General features: G+C 40.7%; 3 protein-coding genes and 1 pseudogene across 3 annotated transcripts; 1 reads left to right on the forward strand and 3 right to left on the reverse strand.

Annotated features, from left to right (window-relative positions):
* Nucleotides 1-1,753: 1,753 nt before the first annotated feature.
* Nucleotides 1,754-2,622, reverse strand: LOC127752992 (putative glycine-rich cell wall structural protein 1). Its single transcript, XM_052278446.1, has one exon. The coding sequence runs from the start codon at nt 2,593-2,595 to the stop codon at nt 2,017-2,019; it is 579 nt and encodes a 192-aa protein (XP_052134406.1). The 5' UTR covers nt 2,596-2,622; the 3' UTR covers nt 1,754-2,016.
* A 10,038-nt stretch (nt 2,623-12,660) lies between these two features.
* On the reverse strand, nt 12,661-13,786 carry LOC127785765 (uncharacterized; annotated as a pseudogene).
* A 3,571-nt stretch (nt 13,787-17,357) lies between these two features.
* Nucleotides 17,358-18,160, forward strand: LOC127752982 (putative glycine-rich cell wall structural protein 1). Its single transcript, XM_052278438.1, has one exon. The coding sequence runs from the start codon at nt 17,398-17,400 to the stop codon at nt 17,965-17,967; it is 570 nt and encodes a 189-aa protein (XP_052134398.1). The 5' UTR covers nt 17,358-17,397; the 3' UTR covers nt 17,968-18,160.
* Nucleotides 18,161-24,081: 5,921 nt separating this feature from the next.
* LOC127752844 (glycine-rich cell wall structural protein 2-like) lies at nt 24,082-24,893 on the reverse strand. Its single transcript, XM_052278278.1, has one exon. It carries the CDS (start codon nt 24,872-24,874, stop codon nt 24,293-24,295), a length of 582 nt encoding a protein of 193 aa, XP_052134238.1. The 5' UTR covers nt 24,875-24,893; the 3' UTR covers nt 24,082-24,292.
* Between the last annotated feature and the right edge of the window lie 2,787 nt (nt 24,894-27,680).

Here is a 27,680-nt window from a genome sequence, read left to right on the forward strand (position 1 = left end):
ACTAAACTTCTAATTCCGACGTGAACTAAACACACCCTAGAAAGCTGAGTCATGCGTGTGACAAACTCACATGATCCCCATTTCTCAAAACCTCTTAAATCTACCGATCCTAATTAACTCACATGACCGCATGCAACTAATTAACGTTCGCTCAAATCGCTGCCTCACATACCACTCTCTTCATGCCGGTGTTCACCTACTGCATCAAAACGGCCTACATCCACAACGCCAACGTACGCGAGCTCATGCAGGCCTATGGCTTCATCAAGTACCGGTCAGTCCTATCACCTCATCAATTCGGCATAAGCTGCTTTTTATGTCATCATTGTGTATAGAACAAGCTCATATTTAGTGTCTTATGGAGATTGGGATTAGCAAGACATCGACTTAATTAATTGTAAACGCATGTGGTGCTGACTCTGACAGACAGTTTCTGTTAAATTAAACATGTTTTATGGAACTTAATCAATAAATAATTCGCCTCAATGCACTGCTACAGAAATGATTTTTCTGTGCGAGGGCTCCCATAGGTTGCAAACGGACCGTAACTTCGTGTCTGCAAAAATCAACTTCTATTTTTCATACAGCTTCTTATGAGGGCCGTATGCAAAAATCAATTTTCACAAATGGGCCTCTTAACAGGCTCACATGTGAAAATAAGTCTATTTTCAAAGACAGATCTCTTAAGCGGCTACATGCGAAAATTGATTCAATTTTCGCATATGGGCCTCTTAAAGACTTTCCTACAAGTCTAGCCGTCCTCCCCTTTCCCTCTCACCATCTTCAAGAAGAAAAAAAAAATTCTAAGTCACCTCCCCTTCTCATTTCCTCTCCTCTCTCTTCCTCTCTCTCCCTCACCTCCCCATCCCAAGCGGTGGGCGGGAGCGGCCGGCAGCAGCGCGCGTGCGACAAGGGCTGGAAGCGGAGCGGCTGCCGCCTCCTCGGGAGTGGCTACAACGAGCGGCAGATCTGGCAATGCTGTTGTCGGAAGGACCGGATCCACTGCCCTCGGTAGCGTCAGCGGCGACAATGATGGTGGGCTCAAGTGGCAGTAGCCAGCTCGAGTGACAGCAGTGGTGGGCTGGTCGATGGCGGATCCGGTGGTGGGTTGGGAGGCGGCGGCGGCGGTGGCGGTGGTGACGGTGGCGCAGCAGCTCCGTCCCCAATGATGATGATGACGAGGTGGGCGGTGGCGGCTGTGAGCGGCGGCGGTGGCGACGGCGACGACAAGGAGGTGGTGGAGGCTTTGTGCGACGATAACGGCGACAACGAGGATGGCGGCAGTGGCTGTGAGGTTCTAGGGTTTGGTTTTCGAGATTTTCGGAATTTTGCTTTTCGATGTTTCCTTTTCGCAATCGGACAATTTAAGCGTCGACATTTTCGCATGCGGTTGCTCTAGTCGTAGACCTTTTCGTGCATGCGGTTAGAGAAACTGCATGCAAAAATCTATTTTGATCGTATGAAAAATCAGTTTTATAGTAGTTACTTTGGAATTAAGTTAATTCTGTACTTCGTATTACCGCTATATATAATTCTATTATAGATATATAAATACATCCTTGATGTATAATCTTCACTAATACGGAGAGAAAACGGTGACGAGGAGGAGGAAATGAGAAGGAAAGAGAGTGCTACTAGTTCGATATCTAAAATAAGAAGAAAAAGAAACAGTAGATGTTAAAGGTATGGTCAACTTAAAAAGACAATCTTCTCGTGGGAAAATTTTCAACCGTAAAAAACAGTTTAAATTATAATTAGTTTTACAAAAGTTATTATGGGGGGAGAAATGTCCATGCATATTAACCGATGAATGCATGGCTCAATAACACAATCTTATCCACGCCCACCCACACAAGTCATCAATACAGACTTTAGTACGTTTACCAAAATAATAGAGCCCTTTATTTCTTGCTAGACATAAAAGAGTACAAATAAAGAAAAAATACTATAAGTTCAAAATACAATATTACACATTAGGCTCTATTCAAGTGTATTTTGGTTGGATGATGAGGAGAATTATGGGCTGGCATCACCATATCCAGAACCAGTACCTTGGCCACCACCGCTCCCACCATATGAGCCGGTGCCTTTACCATTACCATTACCATTAGCATCAGCATTTGCGTAACTCGGTCCACCATAGTATGTGTTGGCCGAACTAGAGCCAGAGCCAGAACCACTGCCATCACCAGAACCACTAGATCCCCAGTTACCCCCGGCTTGTCCTCCACCACCACCTCCACCGTTACCTCCAGCGCTAGAGTAACCACCATAACCAGAATAATACCCGCTAGCATACTGACTAGAGCTTGAACCTACGCCGGATCCACCACCCGCCCCAGATCCACCGTACTGGCTATTGCCACCACCTCCACCTCCACCTCCAGCAGTAGCGTGGGCACCATTTGAGCCGCTCTGTGCAGCCCCAGCACCACTTCCAGACCCCGAGCCACCACCATTCACGTATCCGACACCCCCGCCCTGTCCCGAGCCATTTCCTTCAGCATTCGAGTATCTAGCTACTCTCGCGGCATTAGCTAACCCAATGCTCAAAAGAACAATAAATCCGAGAGCTACAAGTTTAGTGCCTGCCATTCTGGACTTACTGGCTAGCTAGGTTTGTTAACCTTAGATGAGTGCTAACCCATGGATTTAGTACGTATTTATAGAGAGCGTAAGGCAAGCGAAGTACAGTACAGTGCTGCCCAGTGAAGTAACCTGCAGCTAATAAGCTTCTTTAGGGGATCTTGTACATGTGGTGTTGATAAAAAACCTAGACCAATTAATGGAGTGCTTATTGACCAAGACCAATTCAAACAAGTGATCGAGATGACCATGAAGATTATATATATCAATTACTGCGTATAGCGTACCACTTGTGTTTCGAATACTCGGTTTTCCTTTTATTAAGTATATGTAGATGCTCTTCTAGTCATAGCTACTTAGCTAGTTAGGGGCTGTTTGGATGCTTGCTTCAGTTTACTAAAGTTTTATAGCTAAGGTGTGGCATGCCATAATTTATGTGGCTAAGAAATTCTTGGCCACAGGTTTGGCAAATGTTGACAAAGATATGTGACTATGATAAGTGGGGTCACAAAATCAAAAAGTGTGGCATGACAAAGATGTGGCAACCAAGCAAACACTAGGCTAAGTTGGTCAAAGTAGCTTGCCAAAGTTGTGGCAAAGTATACTTCATTCCATGGCCCATTTTCAAGTTTTTTTTCTTCATGACTAAGTTTTTCTATATATATCTGGATAAGTATATATCCAACTAGATAACCAAAAGTTACTATGTTTGAGACGGATGAAAATTTACTATATTCTGGACAAATGTGTATAGATCTATATTGTTTTAATTAAAGAGATCAAACCTAATTAATTTACCTCTATCATCTTCCATCTCATCAAAACAACCAATACACTGAGGTACACGTTGTTTTTTTCGAGTATAAGTCAGAAGGAATTGAGGTAGATTAGTACAGTAGATCAGAACCGGGTTAAACTAACTCATAGTGGCATGAGTTCAGAGATCGAAACAAGCACATCCTCTGATGGGCAGAAGATTTCTGCTACCTATGGCAGTTGACATTGCAGAGGGCGACCTCGAAGTTTTCGCAACTGACTTTTGACTTGTTCGTAATGAGCCAAGCAAGTGGCAATCCGACCACGCAGCAGTACAGATTTGAGATGTGATCGAACCCGATGCACGCGGAGATTAGGATAAGCAAACCATCGAATTAATTAATCTTTTAATTGTACCGATCGAGGTGGTGCTGACTCTGACCAAAATTTCTCTAATTATGGAAGTTGATAAAATTTTCATATGAAATTTACTGTTTCAGAAAAAGATTATAGGATCGAATACAAGAACTAAACCTACGAGAGAGGGTGAATGGTAGGAACACAAAAAAAAAACTTTTAGTGGAATTAAAAGATCCCTCAAATTTAATAAAGTCGCACCGTAGCTCGGTCTGACCGCCAGATTAACTCCATTCTAACCGCAGCACACCCGCCGGTTTGACCGTCTGCACGCTGCCGGTCTAACCGATGTCTTATCGCTGGTTGAACTGCCCGCTAGCTAGAACGTACGATGAACTTCGGTCAAACTATCAGGATCTAGAAAAACATGTATCGACAAAACTCCTTAAAGTAGATTAACTTTGTAATTGGGTTCTTTGCACTAGTGATTCACCACGTGATAAAACCAAGAAAATACATGTATACATACAGCTAATGAGTATTAAGATGACTGTTTGAGTTCCGATAAACAATTAATTTAACAGATAGAAAAAACTGTGAACATGTCTAACTCATTTGGAAAAATAAAATATGCCTTACACATTTAGATGGCGGGAGTACCGTAATGTCAAGAACTATAACCATAAATGGTCGTTCTACCAGCAGAGATAATCTAAATTGTCTGAATTGTAGGTTTGTACAAGTATACTAAGTACTGTGATAACTCGACTATAGCTTAAGAGCAATTTTACGGTTCTTGAGGAGATACCATAAAGTACCATTTTTTTTATTGTAAATTTGGTACCTCATGATAGCTAGGTACTACGAGGTACCATGAGATACCATGAGATGATACCTCCTCAAAAACCGTAGAATTGCTCATAGCTTAAACGTTCTGTCTGAGCCATTTTATCAGACACTCTCCTTGGATTCTGGTTCTCATCACCTCAAATAGCATACACATTACTTTCTTCGCCCTGTTACATAGCCCAATACCTTCGCTTGTCACCCCCATGGAATATTTTTTTATGTCAAATCTGGTACTCTCTAAAACAAATATTTTTAAATAGAACCTGAGGGATTGATTCAACAACAACCGGCTTCTATGGTCCTAAGCCTGCAACAATTGCCTTCTATAATCGCACAATTTTCTTCTGTAATCGAAATAATGTTTGCTGTATTTAAGAGAATGATGTAATAAGTATAGCATTAACCCGTTTTTATTAAGTAGAGCAAGAGCATTGCTCATTAATTTATATGTGAATGGCTAAAATCAAGTTTCGTGAACTTTGGAAGGTATAATATCACAAGCCTTGGTTCAATTTTAACACCAGAAACGAAATATGTCAATGCCTTAGGCCATTCCCAATCCAAGACATTAGTCATAGTTTCCATAAACTCCACATCGTACTAGACACTAATCTTCCAATGCAAATATCATTATTTCATACTTAACTTTAATGCTACTTATCTCACATGATGTCTTGAATGTTGTGTAGAAACCATGTCTCATGCAAGACATGGTTTCCTTCTCTTTTCTCATTTATTCATTTGCCATATTATTTTTCATCCTAGGTGGCAGCTTATTTAATGCTATGGACATCATCCTAGTTATTAGGTTGAGAATAGCTTTATACATTCCAAAGTCTGTTTAATGCCGGGACTGTCTCTGATATTAAAGCCTCTACACAACAAAACACTCTGGCAAACTGGCACGAAAAGGCAGAACAATCGTTTTGCTTTTTTTTTCCTACTCTACCCCACCTCTTGCATAAAAAAATAAAGCAGCAATAATAATAATTATATGAAATACTTTTATATCCATGCTATTAGCGATAGATTTAAAATCCAAGGCAAGAAATAGACAACGATAAAAGATCCGCGAAATTAAATCTAAAATTGAACTACTAAATCAAGAAGAAGAGACAATCAGAATTGCGTCTTCTACAACTCTCCCTTTTCATTTTTAAAATTTTTCAGTTTTAATATTGACAAAAATATTATACTGGCGAAAATATTTACAAAATAGACCCTGCTGCTTAAGTGAAGGGTGGCAAAGTGACGTGGCACACGACACCGTGTGCGCATTTTGCGCTGAGGTCCCTAGGGCAGCAAGGGGGTGAAATGCAATTTTCGCAGCATGCAAAATTCGCATGCTGCTCAACGGCCTCGGGGAGGGCTGCAGGGTCTATTTCTGTAAATATTTTCGCTGGTATAATATTTGTGAAAATATTAAAACAAAAAATTTAAAAATGAAAAAAATTCCTCTCCAACACATAGCTGCTAGCACAGGGGCCTCCTATGCGCCAACCCAAGCATTTTGATCTTATGGCTCATATAAGGCCTGAAGAAAGCAGATAGTTAGATCATAGGCCATTTTAGCCCATGCATGTGCACTATGGGCCAATGGCCAGTCCATTAACAGGCGTTCAATCAGATTGGCAAAGGCCGAGCAGCAGATGGGAAGGCCACAAAAGTCACATTTTCATTGACATCTTTTTGACATAAAGCTAGCTATGAGCTAGAAAATGAGCAGTACATTATACGTATATATGTGCACGTACAATTCCACAAATGATTAATTAATTAATATTTAAAAATAAAATTTGATTAATAAGATTTTTACAGCAACTTACATATAAATGCTTTTTTTTTATGAAAACGTACCGTTTAGAAGTCTAGGAAGCACGCAAGTGAAAAACGATATATAATAGTGGTTGGGGACTTGGACTCCCTAACACACAGCCTAAAGCTTTAACTTATTATACTAGAGATCATACATATTGATGCAGTAATTCACATAACACAATAGGGATTGTATTGTGTGTAAAATCACGAGCAAAAAACTATAACTCCATTCTCATTGTTTTTGTGTATAGGAACCTCTGCCTTCTTGCACCCGTGGTATTCTCCAGTGGCGAAATTACACTAGAAAAACCATTTTTACATACGTGGGTATAATTTTTTCCCAGGTGGGTAGATCTCTCGGAGCCAAATGGCCGTCTACAAGGGTAGCAACGAGGGTTGAGACCTTCGTCCGACTTAAGTGGTCCGCCAACAAAAATAATCTTTGCAGGCATACGACATAAGATGTCTCCTGGGATACTATTTTTATTTTCGCAGGCGGACCACTAAGAGGTTCGCTGCAAATTAAAAACCGCAACAACTATAAAAAAGATCAGACCCCTCTCATTGTCCCCGCATCTCCCCCTACCACACAATATCTAACCTTATCTCTTCCTCCTCTCTGTCTATCAGACTAGTCCTCTCACACTCCCTCTCCCTCTCCCTCTCCTCAGACCCTGCAAGGGCGAGAGCCACGGCGGGGTCGGTGGCGACTAGGCGAGGAGGAGGTCTAGCGGCGGCTCGGCGAGGAGGGGTCTGGCGGCAACAACGGTTCGGAGGGGAGGGCCGGCGGCAGATCTAGCGGCTCAGCGAAGAGGTCGTCCGGCGGCGGCGGGGTCTCGGCACGGCGAGGTCCAGCGGCGGTGGTGGCTCGGCGAGGCAAGGAGGGCCGGTGGCGGCTGATCAGCGATGAGGAATGGTGCCGACGAGAAGGAGGACCGGCGGCAGATCCAAATCCAGAGCTCCTCCATTGTTCTTTCTCTAGATCTGATCCATAATTTCTTTTTTCTCTTTTATTTTTGTGGACTATGTGAATCTTGTTCTTCTCTCATTTGTATAATGACATTTAATACATGAATCTTGTTTTTTCTCATGTGTGGAAATGTGAATATTATTCTTCTCATTTGTGTGTTGATTTGATTTGTATTATGATTAATATGTGCAAATGGTACCTCGATGGGATTTTTTTCAAATATTTTTTTTGCCCAAAATTATTTTCACAGGCGAACTACTTAATGGAGCCGCCTGCAAAAATCTTATTTTCGCAAGCGGATAAGGGGTCTGCCTGCAAAAATGATTGATTTTCACAGGCGTTTAGATGCAAGCGGAAGTTTTGGCCGCCTGCAAAAATATGTTTTGACCGCATGCAAAACCGTTTTTTCTAGTAGTGTTATATCCATGGCTCTTGTTTCTTCTCAAATTTGTAACAATGGGAAAAATTTATAGAGCAGAACGTAATGCGTGGAATTTAGATTATTTGCCAGCATTGTCTTTAATGTCACACTCTCAAATTAAAGTCTTTCAATTATATATAAAACTTTATTTATTTATCATCCGCCTCATTAAATTATTTCTACTTTGCCATTTTCAACTGCCAAGTCGACAAACCAAGTGACATCTTAGTACCCCTCGTCTCATATCTTCTCTCATTTGCTCCACCCACCACTCCCCCTTCCCCACCAGCATCTCCCCCTTCCCAACGCCACCTCTAGCATCTCCCAGCAAACCATGTTGATGAAGAGGGAAGTTAGCATATATTCTCTCCGTCCCAAAATAAACCAACCTCATACAAGATGTGAATATGACATATCTTATACTCCCTCCGTTTCAAAATGTTTGACACCTTTGACTTTTTAGTACGTCTTTAACCATTCGTCTTATTCAAAAATTTAAGTAATTATTTTTTTCTTTTCATATCATTTGATTCATTGTTAAATATACTTTCATGTATACATATAGCTTTACATATTTCACAAAATTTTTTGAATAAGACGAACAGTCAAACATGTGCTAAAAAGTCAACGGTGTCAAACATTTTGAAACGGAGGGAGTGCTACCTCCATTTTTGTTTGTATGACGCTGGGTAGTTAAAGTTTAAACTAACCAACGTCATATAAAAAAAACTGGAGGGAGTATAAGGTTAATTTATTTTACGATAGAGGGAATACATGGGTTCAGTCGATCAGTACAAACGTAGCGTGGTTTGATATCATTATCGGTACGAGATATATAAAACCGGCCGATACTATATTATATGTCACTGCTCGTTTTCACTGTGTACCAGCAGTGATATTAAAGTTTTTATAATAAATGGACAGTGATAAGACGACATGTATTGCTGTCTCTGTGCTTCATATCTCTCCCACACGAAAAGTGTGTAGCTTTGACAATTTTATCCTATATATGGTACCTTGGATGAAAGATAATTAACCTTAATTAATTTTGAACCGTTAGATGTATAATTAATTTAATACATTTCAAAAATTCGATCCATGGACACATTGGTCTAAATATATAGACCATCGATTTTATAAATTATAAAAAGTTTTGAATTGTTACAACCCGTCCTCTAAAACCGCATAGCCTAGCCCATCCGGCGGGCATGTCACTTATACATCACACCTCACTTATAGTTTTATGCTCGTTTCGTGTAAAAGGGATAACCAGACTGTCATATGGTTGGAGAGCCAAGACCATATATAACTAGCTGGCACCCCGCGCGTTGCTGCAGGTGCAAACATAGCCCACACGTAGACATAAGCATTACATATACCATGTATAATTGCAAATATTTTGAATCAAATGTACCAACATTAGAAATCTGATTGACCTTCTCATACATCACTGTCCCAAATCAGACTACTTTTTATTAGCCAATGAGGATGGAAATTTTAACAGAGAAAGATTGGTACAAAATTCTAACATCAAACTCAATCCAATGTAGAGCAATCCTTTTAACTTAATAAAGTGCTTCTCACTATGTTGCTTACAACTATATTACCAAAATTCTCTTCACCCTTTTCATGTCAGGATTTGGCAATAAACACTGCATTTTTTTTCGATAAGCAATGATACTTATATGAAAGAAAGATCATGACTCCCAACTGCAAGATATGCATCGTAGAATGAATTGCACAAACCTCACCTAGCCCTATCCACCATACTATGGTGCTCTCACCATCACAACCATTATACTCTGATGTTCTCACCCAGCTTGATCTCCTGAACCTAGAAAGCAACTTGATCTAAATGATGTCCATATCCAGTTTTGATTAGAGTATTGAACTTTACCGAATCTGTCAGCTACCATCCAGTTCTGCTAATTCAGGGAACATCCCACTTAACAACCCATTCTTAAACTAAAACAGACAGTAATCTTGATAATCTACTGGATAATAACAATATATTATTTCAGTCTGGACAATGTCTTGATGGCTTCAACTGAAATGAAGCGAGAAGTGTAGAAGTAAGAGTAGGAAGTAATACCTGGCAAATATTACATAATTATTTCCACTTGTCCTGGGCAGCCTCTCCCCGGCCTGAAATGCTATGCACAAAGAAATATATTAATACAGACGTACAGTAAAACACCGCTGAAGAATCCTCTCTTTTAGTACATACTAAAGCTTAATAGATTTACAAATGGTCAGTCCAAAACATAACACTAGTGCATGCCCGGTAGGTAGCAGCAGATCATGCAGAAAACAGTCATGGCCTCATGGGAAACGGAAGACGATATTGCGCTATATTATAGTTTTCTATTTACCTGAGCAATGTAGCACACTGTAGAACACAAGAAAAAATTGACAGTCACTGAAAATCTCAATTTTTGATGGCCATAAGATATTGTCACCTTGCATTTTTTTGGCAACTTTGTAATGTAGTGTAGTTCTTAACCATAAGCATGTTTGATGGCATTTTTTGCAGCGACTAGAACGATGAACCTGATAGCCATGATCATTAGGTATATGTGAGGCCAGCTAGCTCTCCATTTCATGTGTGCATGCGCCATGCAAATATAGAAATACCCACTGTGCCCAATCTATACTTGTCAATTAGTATATATATGCGTGTGTATACTGAATCAAGAGCAAGCTAGCTATGTCAGTCGGCCGGTGAAGCAACTACGTACATGCATGCATGGCAGTACACAAATATATGGTGTTTGATTAAGGGTGAGGTGATTAGTGGGCTTAATTAAGAAATTTAATGCGCCTGCCCCTGGGCTTAGCCCATATCAGTGAATGACACAATCGCGGCGTATTATACATATCCGCAGTTTTGATTTATCGGCTAGATGAGTTTACTTATCGATCAAATTAGAGAGCTTATTAGAGAGATAAGCTGGGGTTTCAATTTATCTGAACAACTTCTGCTCACGCGTGCGGAAGAGATAAAACCAGATGAATTAAGAGATAACCAACGAACCAATTGATTTTATCTCTATAACAAATTTGATCGAGTTAGTTACTTCGCGCGAGCGCTGGCGAGGCGCTTATCACCGGACTGTGGCCCAGCAGCAGAGAAACAAAACGAATTACAAATCAAGTTTATCTCCATTGATGTTTCTTATCTACAGAAATAATGATGAAGGAATTGCCACCCAGCTGCGCACGCATGGGCGGCTAGGCCTCCATCTCCCCGATGCTCCAGAAGTTAACAGAACTCAGATATCTGACGCCGGGAGAAGCTAAGAGATAAAATCAGAGAAGGATATGAGCAAATAACAAACTGATCGATCAAGCCTTATCTGCAACGAACTTGACGCGGAGAAAACGACGCGCGGACGCGGCAAGCACCGACCTCAGGCCCCTATATAAGGCGTCGACCCCTCGGCAGCCCAGGGATCATCCACCAACGCATCCAATATCCACAAGCCATCCATCATCAACGCATCTGCCCATCGATCAACACACAACGTAACCATCCATCCTCGACGCAGCCATCCCTCGTCATCAACACATCCATCATCCAGCACCGGAGCGACAGCGCGCGCGTGGCCGGAGCACACCAGCGGTGGCGAGCAGCTTCGGACGAACCGGCGTCCGGCAGGGGAGCACGAGGAGGGAGATGGAATCGATGGTCTTCCAAGGTAAAATTAATTAAGATCAGTTTCTTTCTTATTTCATATGCAGCACGTACATATGCATGCATGGAGAGGCATCAACTAGAGTATGGAGGAGTACACTCGTGCGGCTGCGTCGGCGTGCGCTGGTGTTATGGCGCCGGAAGACGGCAGCGGCTATCGATCTGCGTCAACAAATATCACCCGGTTACAGATTAGATCGGCGACCGGCGGCCGGCGGCACTCCGTGCAGGCGACGGCGGCTATGGACGACCGGCGGCCGGCGGCACTTCGTGTGGGTGACGACGGCTATCGATCTGCGTCAACAAATATCGGCGACCGGCGGCCGGCGGTCTCCCATCGCATGATCGGATCGGCGATCGGCGACTGGCACGTGGCGGCAGCACCCGAAGGACGACAGGATGACCGTCGGCCTCGCATACACACACGTCGCACGGCGGCGTGGCGGCAGCAACGGGGAGATAGCAAGTTAGCAAATGCAAGCATGCTAATTAAGCTAATTATAGTGGCAACATGGCCGACCAATCGGAAGACGACACATCATCAAAATGCTATAGTGCCATGCAACAAGTCCTGTTCATTCTTGTCCTTCTCAACGGGGTGTTAGCTGTGATTAAATCCAGCTATTATATGCGCTGATCATCTCCAACAGTTCCTGATTCTACTCTAATCTAATCTCGACGCAACTGCTGTGACGTCAAGTCGTTCAAGCTACGCAACTCCATGCATGTCTTCACCAACAATCTACATCGACACGTTGTTCAAGACCGACGAGGCTAGACGACGGAGGGCGGGCGAAGCCGATGCGAAGACCACACTACCAACACCGGCGCACGGACCGACGAGGCCGTGGATCGTTGCCGGCGCTCACGCATACACATCTACATCATCATCACAACCATGCATGGAGAACACGAAGGACGACCACAAGCAGCTTAATCGGAGGTTCTCTTGCAGACCTAGACCAGCGGAGGTAATTAACTGGGAGCTTCTCGAGGCCCCAGGAATCAGGAGACCACATCGCACAAGTCAGATTTGTCCAATGACAGATTATGGAGCGCGCATACATATATATTGCATTGGGAATTTGTATTTATGATCTTTTAAGATTAATAAAGAGCATGTTCCCTATGTTTTGTTTACATTGTGTATTTAGGTACACTGGCACACTCACACATATATGTATCTCTAAACAAACGAGATCTTAGACGTTATTTTTCCACCCTAAACAAAGCACTTGCTGAATGCTCTAAAAACAGGAAATCATATACAATACTAACTTTACAGAGAGTCGGGTCTATTTGCTTCACACTGAATCTAACTCAACTAACAACGAACTAAAGTACAGTGGGAGAACATAGATGTACAGAAAGAACATCTTAGTTGTCATAGCAAGGAAGATTGTTCGGTATCGGAACTGGGAAAATCAAGCACTCTTGCAAATTGATAACTGATCAGAGACCTGCAGTGCAAACAAAAGTTAGGTAACCGTGAGAAATTGATAATTATGATTACCCTAAGGAGATGTAGGCAGACATACCAAGGACCAGATGCAGATGGAAATTGGATCAACTTGCGCCTTTGCTGGAGCATAGTGTGGCAGCGAGCTGACAAATTATGTACAGCTGATTCAACCATTTCATCGAGCATAACAAAAGCATACATAAATTTGATGTTCCTGAAAAACACCTAAAAATCACAGACACGTTATTACCTGCATTTTCAAGAGGTAAAACTCCAGGTTAGAGGCTTGGAGCAGTGCAAGGAATGGGGGATCGAACCAAAAGCTAAATGCGAAAGGCACAAGAGGAAAGTAACACCTGCGGAAGAGGAGGCAGCGGCCGTTAGGCGCTGAACCGATAGGAGATGAGAGGTCACCGCTAGCGCGGATGGAGTCATCTGCTAGGTGCCCACCGTGGGGTTGGGCCCTCTTCGCCGCAGCCCCGAATGGCGCTGGGGGCGGCGCCCCTTGCCGCTTGCCGCCTCGCCCGCTCGAGCTCATCGCCGGAGAGGGTGAGCCAAGGGGAATGCGGTGTTGAACCGGGCATTGTGGCCGGCGTCGATGAGATCCACTGGAATGCTGCTGCCTGCCCGATGGACGCTGAACAACAACCAGCAGCAGGCAACCCCACAGCCGTAGATAGGCATAAATTGTGGGGGAAGAGCGAAGGTTGGAGATGAGAAAAGGCAGTAGCCGGTGGAGCGATGCGGGATCGGCGGCGGCTGCAGGAAGTGCGGGATCGATTTCTCCGCCGACGGGCTGGCTGGGGAAGTGGGGATTGATCGATTGGGGATTGGGGATCAGGAGGGATGGGGATTGGGGAGACGAGTGGATGAGGATGCACAACTGCACAAGCAAGCAGGCGGATGGCCAGATCATACCAGCTCTCAAAGATCCAACGGCTCACGCATGGCATGGAACTGTTACCCTGTAGCAGAATGCAGCGTTCTTGCGTAGGGTGTTACTGTGGGCAGGATAACTAAAGGTTGATATGATATGATATGATTAGTTTCACCCTTGTTAAACTGGCAATATAGTACTAAACATGTATGTACAACTACTCTCACCCTTGTTAAACCGGCGATATAGTATTAAACATGTATATCCAACTACTCTGATAAATCGATACATGCCAAAATCCAAACCGGATCAGAATACCAAATTGAATAAATCATGAGATAAATATAATTCGCTGTATTTACAGTACGGGGACGAGAATAATTGGGATCACCTATACATTTATCGACAAATTTTATCCTTAAAATTTGATAGATGTAATTATAGTATAATCATGATGTAATTACACTGTAACTTGTATGTAACTTTCAAAAATCTCTCCGTTATATGCTATTTCGATGAAACAGAGGTCATGGGAACTAATCCTCTCAAATATGTGCGCGTACTGCCTTTTTTCCTTCTTCACTCGTATAAATTTTGAAAGAAATCTAACGGTTCAAAATTATGTGAAAGTTACATGCAAATTACACTACAACTGTACTGTAATTACATGTGTGAAATTTTTAGGAGAAAATTTGCTAACAAATATATAGCAAAATAGAAATAATTAATTAACGATCAACTATACTCCCTCCGTACTCGTAAAAGAAGTTGTTTTGGACAGCGACACGGTTTACAAAACATAACTTTGACTTCTTGTTTCTATCAAATATATGTATACTTTTTTGAAAGTATTTTTCAAGACAAATCTATTCATATAATTTTTATATTTTTAAACTCAACAATTTGAGAGTTATTTATGATTTATATTTCTAAGGTTTGACTTAAACATTATTCTAAACGATTTGTTTTACGAATACGGAGGGAGTACCAGTACAGATCGGTCCAACAACAGCTAAGTAAATGACATCCCGGGGTTAACTCTTAATTGCAGAGAAAATATGCAGCCTCGGATCGATCGCTTGAAGGACTCTTCCACGTAGGAGTAGTAGTTGACATCTGCGTACAGAGGCGACCTCGAATCTTTCGCAGTTCACTTTGACATCGCTGCGTGCAAGTGGCGACCCAGCCATGCACGTCATACATATGCAGTTTTTGACGCTCTGCAGAGAGGCGACCTCGAAATTCTCGGGGCCAATTCTTGCGGACAAATTAAACAAACGCTGTCTCCCCTCCTTTTTTTGATCATCGCGTAAACCATGTACTGCTTCAATTTTATACTGAACCAAACACTGATACCTTTTGTCCATTAAATTTTAAACATTTATGCTGTTTAACAACATGTGGTGAATTAGATATTATTGGAACATTTCTCGTGGTGAATCTTACCGATATACTACATCTTGTGATGTAAATTTATATAAGTTTACAAAAATTGATGGTTAACGACGTAAAATGTTAGATTTATTGATAAAGGCATAACAAGTACCATGCATGTACTATCTCTAATGGGTTTTAAAAGGAGATCGACGTAGCTTCCAATTAATGTTCATGATTTATCATATTATTGTTATTGTTTATAATATGTTTTTTAAAGTTGAAATTATAACTATATGAAAGCATTGTTCACAACAAATTTCTTGAAATCAATGTAATGTACAAGTTGATGTTTTTGTGCAGATTTAGATGATGTGAGGTTTGATTAATTGCAAGCATCCTAGAATGACGACATCCATGCATCTTAAACGGAGGGAGTATTATGTACTACTAGGTATACCCCTCGCTTTGCTGCGGGATTTATGGATGAGTATATTTTAAATATTGTTGAAATGATGAAAGTTGAAATGTTGAGAAAATAATGTGAGAAAGATTATTTGACACATACTTGTTGATCTCTATGATATAATATTGTAGATGATGCATCATGCTTGCATGAGATTTATTTAAAATACGCTAGAATAGTAATTGCTAGTGAGTGAAGATGTGGCAAGTTTGCATGGGATTTTAAATGGGCTAGAAAAGTAATTGCGAGTGGGTGATGACGTGGTATGCTTATATGTTGAGCTTTAGCTTCTAATAATTGTTAGTGGGGTACCAACTATATAGAAAGTATAGTTATGGGGAATCTTTTGTTGATTTTCTGGACGATTGCATTGATTTCATAATTAAACCGCATTTAGTTGGTCAGGGTCGTCCCGTTTACTTCACTGTTATCGAAGATGATATCTATGTGATCATGTAATTAATTTTTTTGTGTTAAAAAATGAACACGTGATTGCACTCTTTCGCCGAAGCTTCATTAAACACACATGGTCAAATTATTATTTTGTGAAATGTATGTGTATTTGGATGATACTCATCGCCAAGAGATTAAGGGTAACCTTAGTGCTTGGCAGAGCACGTATAGATGAATTAATTAATTAGGCAGACCGTGCATGGAGATGTGCGGCAAAAGGAGAAACCATATCATCATTTTTCTTTTTAATTTGCGAGGGAAAAAATCATTTGTGAGGCTATCACCATTATTCTTTATTGTGTCCTAACTCAAATTCTTTTCCTTTTTATTTATTAGTTATGTGCACTCTATGCAAAGGCCGGCCGGAAAGATTAACTCTTCTCCATTATAAAAATATGTATAGTTCTGAAAACATGAATTGTGAGATTAACCAAGCTATATGGCTCTTGGTGATAAATATGGGACTTTACTTATACCTAAATAGCTAAGTATAAGTTACAATTCATCCAAACATGCTTGGATTTGTTTCAGTACTATTTATAAAAGTTTAATTCAAAGATTCTAAAGCAAACCAAATGTGAAAGTTAATCTTACATATATGTACTTATTGTGTACATATATTTGAGCCTTTGAGGAACAAAGCTAACACACAGGGGAGATATATATGTGTAATATCTATACTCCATAAAAAGAAGGAAATGGTGATGGTAGTTAATTATAACTACTAACCTACTCGTGTTGTAGTTATAATTAATTTTCCACCCTATCTACTAACCTACTCGTGTTGTAGTTTTTATAGATAATCCTTAATTAGGATATATTTTATTCCACCCATAGAGAAAAACACAGGCCTTTAGCTACTTGCTCTATATATATATATACAATGGCTAGCAACGTTTTTGTTTAATTTACAGTTAAATTAATTAACTTAATCCGTGAAGCGATGGCAAAGATTTATATATTAAAATTACTAGTGATTACCTGAAAATTACTAGCAATTACTTAAGAAATTAAATCTGTATATGACAAAATAAACACATGTCCTATCAGTTTTGTCAACTATTTGTAAGTGGGTAATCTCTTCATTGCTGACATGATACAGTGAGGTCAATAGGCACCATTACAAGTCTATGCTCTTTAAGTCTCCAGTGTCTTGATTTCCTAATAGTAGTACTTGACAGCCTATCACTCCACCAACATGCCATTAGGATATAGACCAGCTGCATGGCCTCGGGCACTATAAATACGCCAGTAATCTTCTCCTTAGCACTCACAACTCATCACATCCAAAGTACCATAGCAAGTAGTTTCACAATGGCTAGCACTAAGCTAGTAGCTCTTGGCTTCGTTGTTCTCTTGAGCATGGGACTGGCCAATGCCACAAGGGTGGCTAGATACTCGAGTGCCGACGGAAATGGCAGTGGAGGGGGAGGGGGTACTGCGTATGACAATGGTGGTGCCGCAGGGGCTGGGAGCGGTTATGGCGTCAGTCAGGGTGGTAGTAATGGTGCCCATGCAACTGCTGGAGGTAGTGGTGGCGGCGGTGGTTCTAGCCAATATGGTGGATCGGCATATGGTTCTGGAGATGGCTCAGGCTCAAGCTCTAGTCAGTCTAGCAATGGGGAAGGAGGTTACGGTGGTGAGTCCGATGCCGGTGGTGGTGGCGGTGGAGGAGGACAAGGACAGGCTGGAGGATATGGTTCAACTGGTAGTGGATCTGGTAATGGATCTGGCTCTGGTTATAGCAATGCTAATAATAATTGGTATGGGTCAAGTGCGGGAGCGGGTGCTAGTGGTAACGGTGGAGGCAATGGCAATGGTGAAAATGGCGGGAATGGTAGTGGTGCAGGAGGTGGGTCTGGGTATGGTAATGCCTCTCCATAATTACCTTTATTCAATCAGTTCAAAGTTGGAGCCCAACTAATAGTGTTGAATCCGTGTATTTTTATCGTACTTGTTATGTCTATTTGGTAGCTACAAATAAAGGGCTCTGTTGCTTTAGAAGATGTACCCCTGTACTTGCTAGATTGTGTCACTTTACTGGTTATTTATCAGAATGAAAAGTACTTGCTCTACACATGAACTTTTTCAATGTGCGTCATTATGCATGTGTGCTACAAATTTGTCATTCTTTTTATTGTGTGGAGACAGTCCTACGAATAAGTACATGCATGATTCGATCGGAGGAAACACTAGTAAAAAAAAGCTAGACCCTGCCGGTTCATAACTGGCATCGTGCCGGTTTTTGAACTAGTTTGTCCAACCAACCGACACTAATGCATGTTTATAGAACAAACAAATATGATTGCTGCAGTACAAATTATGTGGCATCAAAAACAAATTAATCACCCCAATCAAAAGCTCATCAACATTATCTTACAATCACTAACAATCACAAGTGACCAAAGTCAAACAAACTTATATTTGCATCAACATTACCACATCGACATCGCCAACAAACATCACAGATAAAGAGAGAGAAGGAAAGGAGAGATGAGCAGCCGTGAACCACCGTCAGCCATGGTCATCACAGAAGGCGCATTGTCACACCCCCAGAAGGTTCCCCTTCCTAGCCTTTAAATCCTATCTTACTATAAAGTTATCCCCCACTAACTCCTTAAGTTTAACATGCAAAGATGCCACATCATCATCCACTAACAAGATGCCACATCATCATCCACTAATTAACAAGATGCCACGTCATCATCCACTAACAATCATCACATTTAAATATCATGCAAACATGCTATATCTTTATAGTTTTTTTTATAATTTAAGAGCTTTTCAAATACAAACATGTTAAATTATCATCCAACATAATTCACATAATGTTTCAATGTATATCTTTATTATGTTTTATGATATCATATATACTTATATAGTTCATCCTCACTTAGTGCTTAAATGATGAATCTATGGTAAAAATTATCTTTCTCCTTTTTCCCTCTAATTAAGTCATATCACATCATTTTTTAGCCTTTAAATGATTAATCTACGGTCCAAACTATCTCCCTATTTTTCTTCTTCCATAAAGTCATACCACCTTACTTTTTACGTTTGAATCATCATTCTACATACTATTTAAATTCAAATTATCATAAACCACATTAATTTATTTAATTTGATGTTATCTAGCTATCTTCCACGTTATCTTTTTTATTGTTATCATACTAAATTCCCGCAGCAATGCGCGGGGTTTCACCTAGTTCATTCAATAAATTGCCTAAAAGAAATTATTTCATTTAATCTAGAGCTAATCCCTAATTAATAATCTCATTTAATAAATGGAATTGGCTTGGTGGGATACTTCTTGAGTTCCCCATGCTGAAATACATTAACTGGATTTTTAGTGGAAATTCCAGAGCAAAGTAATTTTAATAATTCAAAATTGATTATCGGAATTAAATAAATCCAAATCTCCTTTATTTTTCTTTCTCGCCCGATTGGGCTGCTTTTGGCCCAATCCTCCCCGCTGGCCCCATCACGTCCGCCCTTCCCCTCCCTGCTGTTGGGCCGACCGAAGGCCCCACGGCCCAGCAAGCCACTGCGCCACCTCCTCTCTGGGGACATTGACAGGTTCGGCCCACCTATCCCCCCATGTCGCCAGCCATTTCGGGCTCACCCCGGCCACGTCCGTGCTCCCTCGAGCCTATAAAAAGTGCCCCCGAGCTCCGCTATCCCTTTTCCCCATCTGCCACCGCTCTCTGCTCATTCCTCAGCTCTCACACCGTCTCACCTAGTGCTACTGCATCTCCGCCGCCGCTCGCTGTTGCTCAAGCCACCGTCGGTAGCACCGTTGCTGCCATCATCCTCGCAAGGCCGAGGAGCATCCTGGCCGCCACTTGGATGCCACTCCACCTGAAACCCATTCCCCTCGCTCGCTGGTGTGTTCTTCCTCCTTCCCGTCCTCCGGCCGGCAATGCCCATCACTGTGCACCCTCTTTCTCTCTATAATCCCTTCCCCCTCCTTCCTTAAGTGTTGCCAGTGCCTATCCTCCCTCTCACCCGCCAGGTCGCCGCCGTTGTCTTCTTCCCCGCGCCGGTCGCTGTCGTCTCAGTGAGCTCCTTCCCCTCTTTTTCCCTCTTTCTTCGCGTGCGTCGCCAGCCACTGCTTCCCGCATCACCGTCGATGGCCACGCCGTCGCTCGCCCGGGCCAGCATTGAGCCGCACCCATGACCCGGCCACCCGCTCCGCACCACCCGATCTGCCTTGGGCTGATCATGCCATCCATCATCATGGACCGGCGGTGGACCACCTTGGTGGTACCGGTCTATGGTGGACCGGCCGCTCCGTGTTGCCGACAAGCGGGGCCCTCTTGCGGGCGCCTGGTCCCCCCCTCCGCTGATGTCAGCCCCCTTGTTTTAATGCACAATAAATCATTAAGGGTTTTTTATTAATAGTAAAAACCATAGTGAATCTTCTAAAATTTGTAATATATTCATCCGAGCTCCGTTTAAGTCCATTCAAATTGTAATAAATTTATAAAAATGCCTAGAATCCATTAAAAATGCTTTTGTTCCCTATTTCAGTAGACTTATAGCCTGGTTGCTTTGTGTGCTTTGTTTGTTGCATAGATTCCATTGGTTCCTAAGCTCTCGTTTACTACGAAGTGGTTGCAAAGGTTCTAGTAGCACCCGAGCAAGGTAGGTCATGCATCCTCATTAAGCATATTGTACCTTCTTTGCAAATATTTCACTTTCTGTTAAATTTGCATTATTTTATAATGTCATGTGGGATGGTTTATCTCCTAAATGTTATCTCTAGAGAGAACACTAGCAACAAAACTCTCCAACAAAGCGCTACGTCATGATCGTAGCCCAAATATATACTTTTTTAAAAAAATTATTATCACATCTCCTACTTCACTTGTGATAGCGCAATTCTTCCTCTGGCCATAAAAAAATGACGTTTTGTGTAATTTGTTCAGATGTTTTAAAGTTTTGAGCATCGATAATTTCTGGAAGCTCAGCTACAAGAGAAAAATGCATATGTTTGCCTTCAAAAGTACTATCATAGTACTTATATTTCTTTAGATTTCATATTCTAATATAAGTCAATATTTGACCGAATCTTATCTTAAATGCCAAATGTCTATAATGGAGTCGTTTTGAATGTATCTATGTATATGGGAATTGTCTCGTTTAATTTAATATAGATCATTGCATATATTTTCTCTTCTCTTTACCTCGTTAGAATTTAGATATGGGCATATATATACAGCAATACACTGCAGCTGTCTTTTTTCCCTTGCAACATTAGGATATGTGAAGTAGACAAAGTGCAAAAATGACGGGATATATACTCCAATCCATTGCACACATTCAGGAAATCGTATTGATCAAATCAAACACACCAGGTAAAATATTAATTCGAACAGTCAACCGATCGATCGTACCGATCGAGGGATAAGTGCAGGCTAGTTAATTGTAGCTTGTACAAATCGACATAAGCATTCTATTCTACTGAACACAAAACCTGCAGCTGGTGCTGGTATACATCATAGTTGACATTGTAGAGGAGACCTCGATTGAAGCTCTTGCACGTCCTGTCTAACGAGCTTAAGATTTTTGAGAATCTATTGGTTGGTAGTTAGCTTCTGAAAATATAGAAAAGCTAGGTTTTCTAACTTGTAAGTTTTAATTCATTTTCTGGATTTTACAACCACGGTTTTTCAGAATCCGGATAATAACCTGAATTATTTGGGAGAACTGAACATTCTAGAAGAAAATACAGCTGCTAGAAACTTTTCTAAACGGACCCTCGGACCCATGACACATTTGGCCTTTAACACGTACGTTCAAATGTGGCAACTCTCTGATCATCACATGCACATATTTTATATATACAAAGCATGCAAAGAAACCCAATGCACGCGGAGATTGGGATAAGCGAGACAGCTGACATGATCATTTTAATATTTTACTGTAGAGTTGAACATGAAGAATGCCACGCCATCATTCTGTCAGATGCCGATCGATTTGACCAGCCGCCGAGATAGCTCAGGAAATGTACATATCCAGCAAAATAGGGTAATTCACCTGCAATAATGAGTTTTAACGTTTAATTAAATCAGGCCATACATGATTGATTATAAAATAGTATTAATGATCATGTGAAAATGAAAGTACTAGTCAAGAACGTACGGCGTGCAATCCGATCGAGTTGCTTCAAGTTGGCCATGATCGAGTCCTATGCGTATCCTTGAAGAGGTCGATCGATCTCACTCTTTTTCTTTTTTTTTTCTTTTTTTTTTTTAAGATGTGCAGAGGTTGATCTTCGAAGTGAAGATTTGCTTGCTCGAAATTCATCGCGATCGTACGTCTTGGAACTATCACCGAGTCGATCGTTATACCATTACGATGATCGCGATCGCTCACGGTTTTAGACTCCAATCTCGCGATCACAAGCTAAGTAAACTGTGGCGACTCTGGCGTGCGCCGACAGGACGGAGACCCAAAAGCTACTTTACAAAATTAGGACCCGGATTGATATACGCACGAGATACTTTTCAATCAAGAGGAGAAAATTTGACTTCGTTTTGAGAGTTGAGACCATGTGTTTTTTAGCATCTTTGCTAATACAAAGTTCACAAATCCCATTTCCGATTTGTTAGAAAACTTATGCAAGTTTTCTTCCTCCAAAACTTTGAGATTTGTGACCATCAGATCATTTCAAGATTTGCGCATGAAGGAAAAAAAAGTGCTTAAAAGAACTTTTCATACATGTCATGCATAAGATCCCAGTGTGCTAGCTAACCAAACCATTTCACGTATAAGTTTAATATAAGTTATATCATAGTTATAGTATAGTTACATTGCAGTTACAGTGTAGTTATAATATAATTATATTTAAATTGTATTATAGTTATGTTTGAAAGTTTTTGACTAAAAAAACTTGCGACGGTTTTTCTGACTCAAAAAACTTCCTTTCTATTTTCTGTCGCAAGACAAGTAGAGGAAAAACGTCTCCTCTAGCACTCCCAACACTATCAACTCTTCCAAAGGCTCTGCTGATTGCCTAGGCGTTATCTTCTGCACTGATGCGCTCATGCCCATAACACGACTCTTTCCTTCTGCTCGGCAACACGTACCACTTATGGTGAGTTTGGATGATATATATATTACTCCTTCCTTCTATCACTTCCTTTCAAATGTATTTCAATCTACTACAATAATTGCCAGTAATAAAAAGTGAAATGACACTCTCAAAGGGTTCTCTTATATATATTCCTCAATGATGGGATGTAAAACGATGTCCATATTTTTTTTACTGTTAAATTTATTTATTTCTCCAGTGCTGCTATACTAGGCACACAATAAATTTAGCATTAGAAACGATCGCACTCTCCGGTAACATCTCAAGCAGCATAAATTTACTCGGACTAACTTAAAGAATATAGCACTTCTATATTGCCAAAAATGTTTACGTCATACAAGTAGTTCTAAACATCCTTCGTATAATCAGGAGTATAAATCATGACCTTCTTATAGCTCCAAAATATCGTTCTTTCACTCCTGTCTGGTGAGAATGCAAACATCAACAGGATTACACGGAGTACGACTGTGGTGAACTATGGTCTGAGCGAAGGTATACATCCGGTCAGATACGTAGCTCCGAGTCCGAGTCATACAATGATTCTTGTCTCAGCAGTTAATGGTAATGGCTATTCTCCTGTTTCCTTGCTTGGGCCCAATGACTCTTGAGTCCTAATATTGATCTTTAAACTTAATAGGACATGGAGAAAACCCTACAATGATCTTTATTGAGGCCTATGGTCGATTCAAATGAAGTCCCCAACCACAACCCTTACCCAATCAAACCTCCACCTCATCATTCAATTTTAGATGGGCACTCTTTGGGTTGAGCCATATATGCGACTAGTGTTTGTTAATTTGCTCAAGTTTATGAAAACCACGTAATATCATTATAGATATCAGCCAAGAACTTGCCCCTAAATTATTGGAGCAAATGGTTCACAACAAGTGATCAGATTGGTTAAATAATATAATTTTCACCACAGTTATGCAATATCTCTCCTAATTTGTTACATGTTACTGCATTGGCAGAAACTTTACATGAAGCCCTTTATTTCTTGAAACATGATGCATAAAACAGGTGTGAAAAAAAAATAAAAACAAATTTCACAACATTGACATGGCACGGACTAGGTTGGGCTTCAAGTTTTCATAATTTCCAGTATAAAGGAAATTAAGGATTGGCATCACCATAGCCACTCCCTGAACCTCCGCCGCCACCGCTACCACCATTTTGTCCATAGCCATTACCATTACCATAGCCACCAGCATTTGCATTTGCATAACTTGGTCCACGCCAGTAGTTAGAATTAGCGTCACTATAGCCAGAACCAGTACCGCTACCAGATCCTTGTCCAGTTGACCCATAATTTCCATTGCCTTGTCCTCCGCCACCACCGCCACCGCTACCGCCTGCACTAGAATATTCACCACCAGAGCCATAATAATTTGAACTATACTGACTAGAGCCTGAGCCCGAGCCTGACCCACTACCAGACCCTGATCCACCATACTGGCTACCGCCACCGCCGCCCCCTCCACCTCCACCACTTGCGTGTGCACCATTATAACCACTCTGACCAGATCCCGTACCACTTCCGCCCCCGGATCCCCCACCATTCACAGATCCTGACCCCTCTCCACTACCACTGCCTGATCCTTGGGCACTTGAGTATCTTGCCACTCTTGAAGCATTGGCTAATCCAATGCTCAAGAGAACAATGAAACCAAGAGCTACGAGTTTAGTGCCTGCCATTGTGAGCTAACAAGCTAGCTGAGTGTGGGAGGAGATGAGTGGTAATGAAAGGGTTGTACGTGTATTTATAGTGCTAGAAGGCTGAGCACAGGCCACAATTAATAGTTATTTAACTTAATAGCACCCAGTTGGCAACCTCCTTAGGGATGCTTAGTAAACTGCACAAGTGGAGAGTGCATTTACTTAAAGATGAATCATGCAATGGAAGTAACAAAGAGATATATATTGAACACATTTTGTCAATCTAATAATATGTCAGGGTATATGTACGTGTTTGTTCACAGGGATGAGGATGTGCACGTGTATATGACTTTCTTTTGAAAAAAAAAAGAGTTAGTGCCTAGAGTTTAGATAATACATATATCCTACTTAATTACTAGTGTATTACCAGCTACAAATACACATTATGGTATCACACATTCTGTGTTAAGATATGTGGCATACTACTAGAAACTTGACACGCGTGCTCGTATTTACGGCTAATTATTGTTTTAGTGATAGGCGAAGTATCCACCTATATCGAGGTGTATGTGATAACTTCATTAGTCTCAAGATATACCAGCCTAGTCTTTCGAAGGTGCTCATAGCAATACGGTGTACGTCTGTTGCATCCATGGGGATGAGTGTGTACGTGTTGTGGAAGTCCGTGGACGTTTGTATTGTGTTTCTATTTAGAAAAAGAAACTTGCTTTCACAATGTAAGTCATTCTAATATTTTCCACATTCATATTGATGTTAATGAATCTAGATAGATATATATGTCTAGATTTATTAACATCAATATAAATGTGGGAAATGCTAAAATGACTTACATTGTGAAACGGAGGGAGTAGTTAGCATTGATCTTACTTTCTTGATTGCCATATGAAAAAATTCTGTCAAAATATATAGAACTTCATCATTATGAGATAAAAGGTGTAAACTGCATGCACAAGTCTTCAGCTAGCATATTAGCTAACTAAGTTATTGATTTATAATTTTAATTTTTAATACAAATCCTTAGCACATAGTTCAAATAGTTGTAATTTATTTCACATTTGCAGACCACTGAAGCACATTAATTAAGTCCATCATGTCGCAAGTGTCGTCGAAGCGAACATCTCCTTTTAGTTTATGTCTTAAATATAACTTCCTCCGATCATGAGTATATAATATTTCGAACAAGAATATTTTATTTTAAAATAAATAAAAAGATCAAATACTTTTTATGATATTTATGATATATGGTATGTAGTATTTTGCAAGGCAATATTTTATACATTTCTTATATGAACAAACATTTGAGAAGTTTTTAATGATAAATATTAAAACTTTTGACTATCTTACGGTAAATCTTAAATATTTTATGATCGGGTTTGTCTAGAAAATATCTCTTAATTATCAAACAGATAGTGTACGCCCTGCCCAACAATCAAAATCGGCCAAAATACACCCCATAGACAATACAAACTGGTTTTGATAGTTGTTTTCATCATTTCAGCATCACAATACATATATTTCAATTATAACTATTTTTTCAGATGGCTAGAGGTTATGCCTTATATATTGATACAGAAGTGTATAAATATACACATTATATTATTGGTTTTTTCATTAATATACAATTAAAGGGTTTATTCGATCAAAGGGGTTAGCTCCAGGAGGCAAATATCGTCCGCTAACGCCCAGGACCTCGTCTCCTCTTTGATCTTATATATGCATGATCTGTGCTGGTTTAATGCAGGCAAAAAAAGAAAAAGGTTATATGATACTCTTAAATTACAGCTACTATTTACATCTCTATATAACTAACTAGGTTTCACGCAGGTAAACAAAATACTATTTAGATTCAGAATTACTTAAAACCAGATTTGTGTTGTCTATACCCTATAATTAAAGGGTGTATACTATGGACTCTCCCTAGCTCTAGCAGCTGAGGCATAGTACAGTACAAGTTAATTACTAGCTTTACACAAATTAACACAAAGCACTCTATTGAAGAATATAATCCTGCTGGTATCGTAGTTGACATTGTAGAGGCGACCTCGAAAAACTCTCTCAGCCCATGACATTTTAAGCCTTTGACATGTACATTCAAATTAAGGTGGCAACTCGAGCACACATATTATAAGATATAATCATACAGGTGCCCGATGCACACGCGGAGAGATTAGCGAGATATAGCTGACATTGATCATTTTAATACTACATCACAATCACAGCATATAGTTTACCATGCAGAATGCCACACCATCATTCTGTCAGATGATCAACCTGATCAGCCACCGGTAGTGATACTCACACTCCACTGACTGCATGTACAGGAACCGTATATATCCAGCAAAACATAATTAACCTGCAATAATTATAGATCGAGTACGAACTAAATCAAACCGTACAAGATTGATTAACCTAAAAAATGTATATAATCATGTGAATGTAGTACGAACTAGTCAAGAACTTACGGCGCGCGAGCCGATCGAGCTGCTTCAAGTTGGCCTTGATCCTGCGTGATTATAATTCTTTCAGTGGTCGATCGATCGATTCTTCTAAACTGAAGATTTGCTTGCTTCTCATCGCGATCGTCTTGGAATTATCACCGACTGGTATGGCGATTGCTCGCTGTTTTAATTAGATTCTGAAGCTCGCGATGGCGAGCGAAGTAAACTGCGGCAGCGGCGGCGACCACGCGCGCCGACAGGATCGAGACCCGGCTAGCACATTTACAACTCGATCAGGTTTTTTGATATGTATAATATCCTTGCAAACCATGAGGAGAGAAATTTTGACTTCATATTTGAGACCATGTGTTTCAAAGTCTTTGAGG

This window comes from Oryza glaberrima, chromosome 10, assembly GCF_000147395.1.
Source record: "Oryza glaberrima chromosome 10, OglaRS2, whole genome shotgun sequence".
In the NCBI taxonomy this organism is placed as follows: domain Eukaryota; kingdom Viridiplantae; phylum Streptophyta; class Magnoliopsida; order Poales; family Poaceae; genus Oryza; species Oryza glaberrima.